General features: G+C 31.8%; 1 protein-coding gene across 1 annotated transcript in view; it reads right to left on the reverse strand.

Annotated features, from left to right (window-relative positions):
• Nucleotides 1–3176, reverse strand: part of LOC114280291 (elongation factor 2) — a 6294-nt gene extending 3118 nt beyond the window's left edge. Inside the window, exons 1-3 of the mRNA XM_028222638.2 lie at nt 3004–3176; nt 659–724; nt 481–568 (exon numbers count right to left, since the gene is read on the reverse strand). Coding sequence (XP_028078439.2) covers nt 481–568; nt 659–661 — 91 coding nt within the window. The 5' untranslated portion in view covers nt 662–724; nt 3004–3176. The remainder of the gene's footprint in view (nt 1–480; nt 569–658; nt 725–3003) is intronic.
• Nucleotides 3177–3695: the final 519 nt, after the last annotated feature.

Here is a 3695-nt window from a genome sequence, read left to right on the forward strand (position 1 = left end):
AAAAAAAATTGGTATGATCGGGATCATTGTGTGATCCTACATGATTTTGTCATTAGGATCATAATCACTTTAAGATCTAGTGTGATTCGGATTGTTTGGTCCAATTGGGATCGTAGAATAGTAAGATCCTATGATCTAGATTACGATTCCGATAACCATGAATGCAACTGTATTATTAAAATGTAGATCAAAATAGACCCAAGAAAGGCACCACTGGAAGTTCCCATGTCCCAAACAGTTAACTCTATGAATGACTGGGAGAAGCGTGAACATTTATCTAACTATAATGGGAAAGCCCAGACACCAAGAATCATGTATTCCAATTCAGTTTCTCCCTAACTAAAGATTTCCATGGCTAAATTGTTTTACGACACAAAAATTTGAACATGACAAGAAAATCTGAAGTTAGTCAAACTATCTGCATAAAGCACGCATTTGTTAACAAAAAACTATACAAAAATGTGAGATAGATTTCATTACCATGATCAACATGTGCAATAACAGACATGTTACGGATGTTATGTTTGTAGTCCATAATCCCACGGAGTCCATCAACCGTGAACTTCACCTGCAAATATTAGGTAAATTACCCCATAAGAAAACACTTACCACAACATTGGAAACTGACTTCAGAAAAAATTTAAAAAGTACTACTTACCATTGTGATGACTTTTAAATGATACAACACGAAGTACTAGTTTGAAAGATGTTTGTCCAAGAACACCTGGAATGATTCACAGTCATCAGCAGCAAGACCAAGTAAGGATCAGTGAATATAAGCAAAACAAAATCTTAATAAAAACTTCACTAAACAATATGTCACGACACTTCAACAGAAACAAGTAGCTACTCTACGAAGGAATAGCAGAATGCTTGAACCACATTACAAGAAAATATATCAACGTATCCATACTCTAGTAAAAGTTGAAGAAGCAGAAGCAAATGAAAATGGTTTAGGTTCTTTGCAGTTCATCTTGTCCCATACAGTTAATAATACAAATCCACTCCCATACACTGTAATTGCACAAACCAATATTAAAACCAATATAGGGTCTCCCGAAAACATGAGGGAAGAAGGAGGTTGAAACTTGTTCCCAAAACAAGTGAAAGCACATTTTCTTGTTCACTAGTTTTCACAAAATTTTGAAAAACTGCCCCCAGTATTTTTTAACAAAAACATTACCAAATGTGTTTTATTCCTTGTTTTAAAAAAAAGGAAAAAAATAAAATAAAAGCAAATGACGGTGTTATCAAACAAGCCTACAAGAAATCAAGCCCCACAACAAATGTCTACGTGAACTTAGTTCAGAATTCCACTCAAGGAAAGGGCAGATACAGCTAAGTTGAGTTGAGACATAGCAACTAAAATGCATTACAAGTACAAATTTCATTATATATAATTCACAACGTACCCAATTTTGTAGTAAAATCCCAAAAAATGACAGTTGCACAATAATTTTTTATTGTTAAAAAACTACATAAATATCTCAACAAAAAGATTTCACAACATCCAAAGACAGTTAATTTTCACAAAAAATTATCTAACCAAATACAATTATCTAGGGCAATTATTTAATTTCATTAAATGCACCACAAGGTGAAAAATCAATGTGAATCTAACAAAACATGCTTTCCCAAAATAATATAAAGTTCTCTCCTTAATTCTATTTGGTTAAGAAGCAAAATTCTATTAAAATTGAACGAAACTTCATCTTTTGTGTCACATTAAAATTTTTACAAAAAATACAAGAAGATTTTAAAAGATCCAAATGAAATTTTGAAGAGCACTATTATTAAAACATAATAAGCAAATAAATTTCAACCAAAAACCATCATTTATCTCTGTCAAATAGATCAACAGATAACTAAAGATAGCACAAAAGTTCAAAACCTAAAAAATCACATCTAAATAGTCAAAACCATGCAATGCATGAAAGCATTGTGTCGTGATTGACATAATTTATACTTATTAGCATGGTTGTTAGAATCTTACAATTCACGATTCAATTGGTACGATTCGATACGAGTTTCAAGCAAAACGATTCAATTCATACAGTTGAATCTTAAATTGAGTGAATCTTACAATTCAATTGCGATTCACTACAACTTTGTGATTCATTACAATTCACAGCAATTCAAGCAAATCAGATTTGTTTGCATAATGCATGAAATGACATCGTTTTCACAAAATAATAAAAAAAAAAAAAGAAGAAAAGAGATCAACAAATTAGTCATATTGATATTTATTTTATTTTAAACACCAAAAAAAAAGTACATATTATACAATAAAGTGAATCTTACAATTCACAATTCAATATGATTCACGATTTTAGCAAAATGATACACGATTTGACAACAATGCTTGTTGGTGATAGATATGGGAACTCACATTAGGATACACAAAACACTCCAACACAATAATATTTGAAAAGTTTGGATCTAAAGATTCTAAACTACTTTTGATTACTTAAGAGATTCCATCAACAAATAAATTCACAATTCAGTGAACAAAACCTCCACTAGACCAAGCCAAATACATTATAATGAAATCTAAAAAAACAAAATTCAAATTCATACTCAAAAGAACACCAATAATACATCAGTTCCCTCAGCACACTCCAACAGATACTTCAAATAACACATGAAATCACATAATTAAAACACAATTATTCAAATCAAGTGAGAAACAAATCATAGTACAACACTATTATATACTCCGGCGTATCTTTAATAGATCTAAACAGATAACAGGTGAAAAACTTCACGGAGGGACAAATCTTATTGAAATAAATGCAGAAATGACAGAATCGATAACTCAAAGTTAATAAAATACAAAAGATACGAAGAATCATGCGAGTTCGAATAAAAAACAAGCAAAAATTACAAGGCTACAAACGAATAGAGACAGATCAGAGCTCGGTTCAGAAACAGGATCGATAAACAGATGAAGAAAATGATATGCAGAGAGAGAGAGAGAGAGAGAGAGAGAGAGAAATGATTTACCGAGGAAAAATGGAGGAGGCGGCGAGAGCTCTCTCAGCGACCACTGTGACAAAGGCAGAGATGTGGAGGTTCTAAAACCCTTATATTATGCTAGGGCCCCGTTTGTTTGTTTGGGTTTACAGGGTATTGAGATTGACTGCGATGTGGGATTATTATATGGGTCGTTTATTTTGGAAGATGGGGAAGGGATTTTTAATCTCTTGGTATTAGTAAAGATCTTAGAAAGGGGATTGGGAAGGAAGAGGTAGAGATGATATTAGAAAAATAATGAGGGGATTGAAAAAAATTTTATTTTTTATATATTGAGATTTTTTTTTAAAATATTAATGTTTAATTTTTTATATTTATTTATTTATTTTATTATTTTATATAAAAATAATTTAACAATTCTTACACTAACAACTATTATCAAAACAAACACAATTTTACTTAATCTCTTCACTATCAATCCCCTCATTAATAATCTCCTCACTATTAATCCCCTCAATATGAATCTCCTTCCTTCTATCTCGAAAACAAACGGTCCTACGGAGCCTCGCTTTCCTCCGGTTGGGTTTAATGCAGTTTAGGAAGGACACCAATAAGTGCACGACACGTATTAGATTCATGGAGTGTGGATGATACTCTATTGGACTCTGTTGACCCAGATACAAAATACGTATATGGACTGATAATCTTTTTCTGAAAGTAGA

The sequence above is a fragment of the Camellia sinensis genome, chromosome 7, assembly GCF_055761805.1.
Source record: "Camellia sinensis isolate YWXY chromosome 7, ASM5576180v1, whole genome shotgun sequence".
Taxonomy (NCBI): Eukaryota; Viridiplantae; Streptophyta; class Magnoliopsida; order Ericales; family Theaceae; genus Camellia; species Camellia sinensis.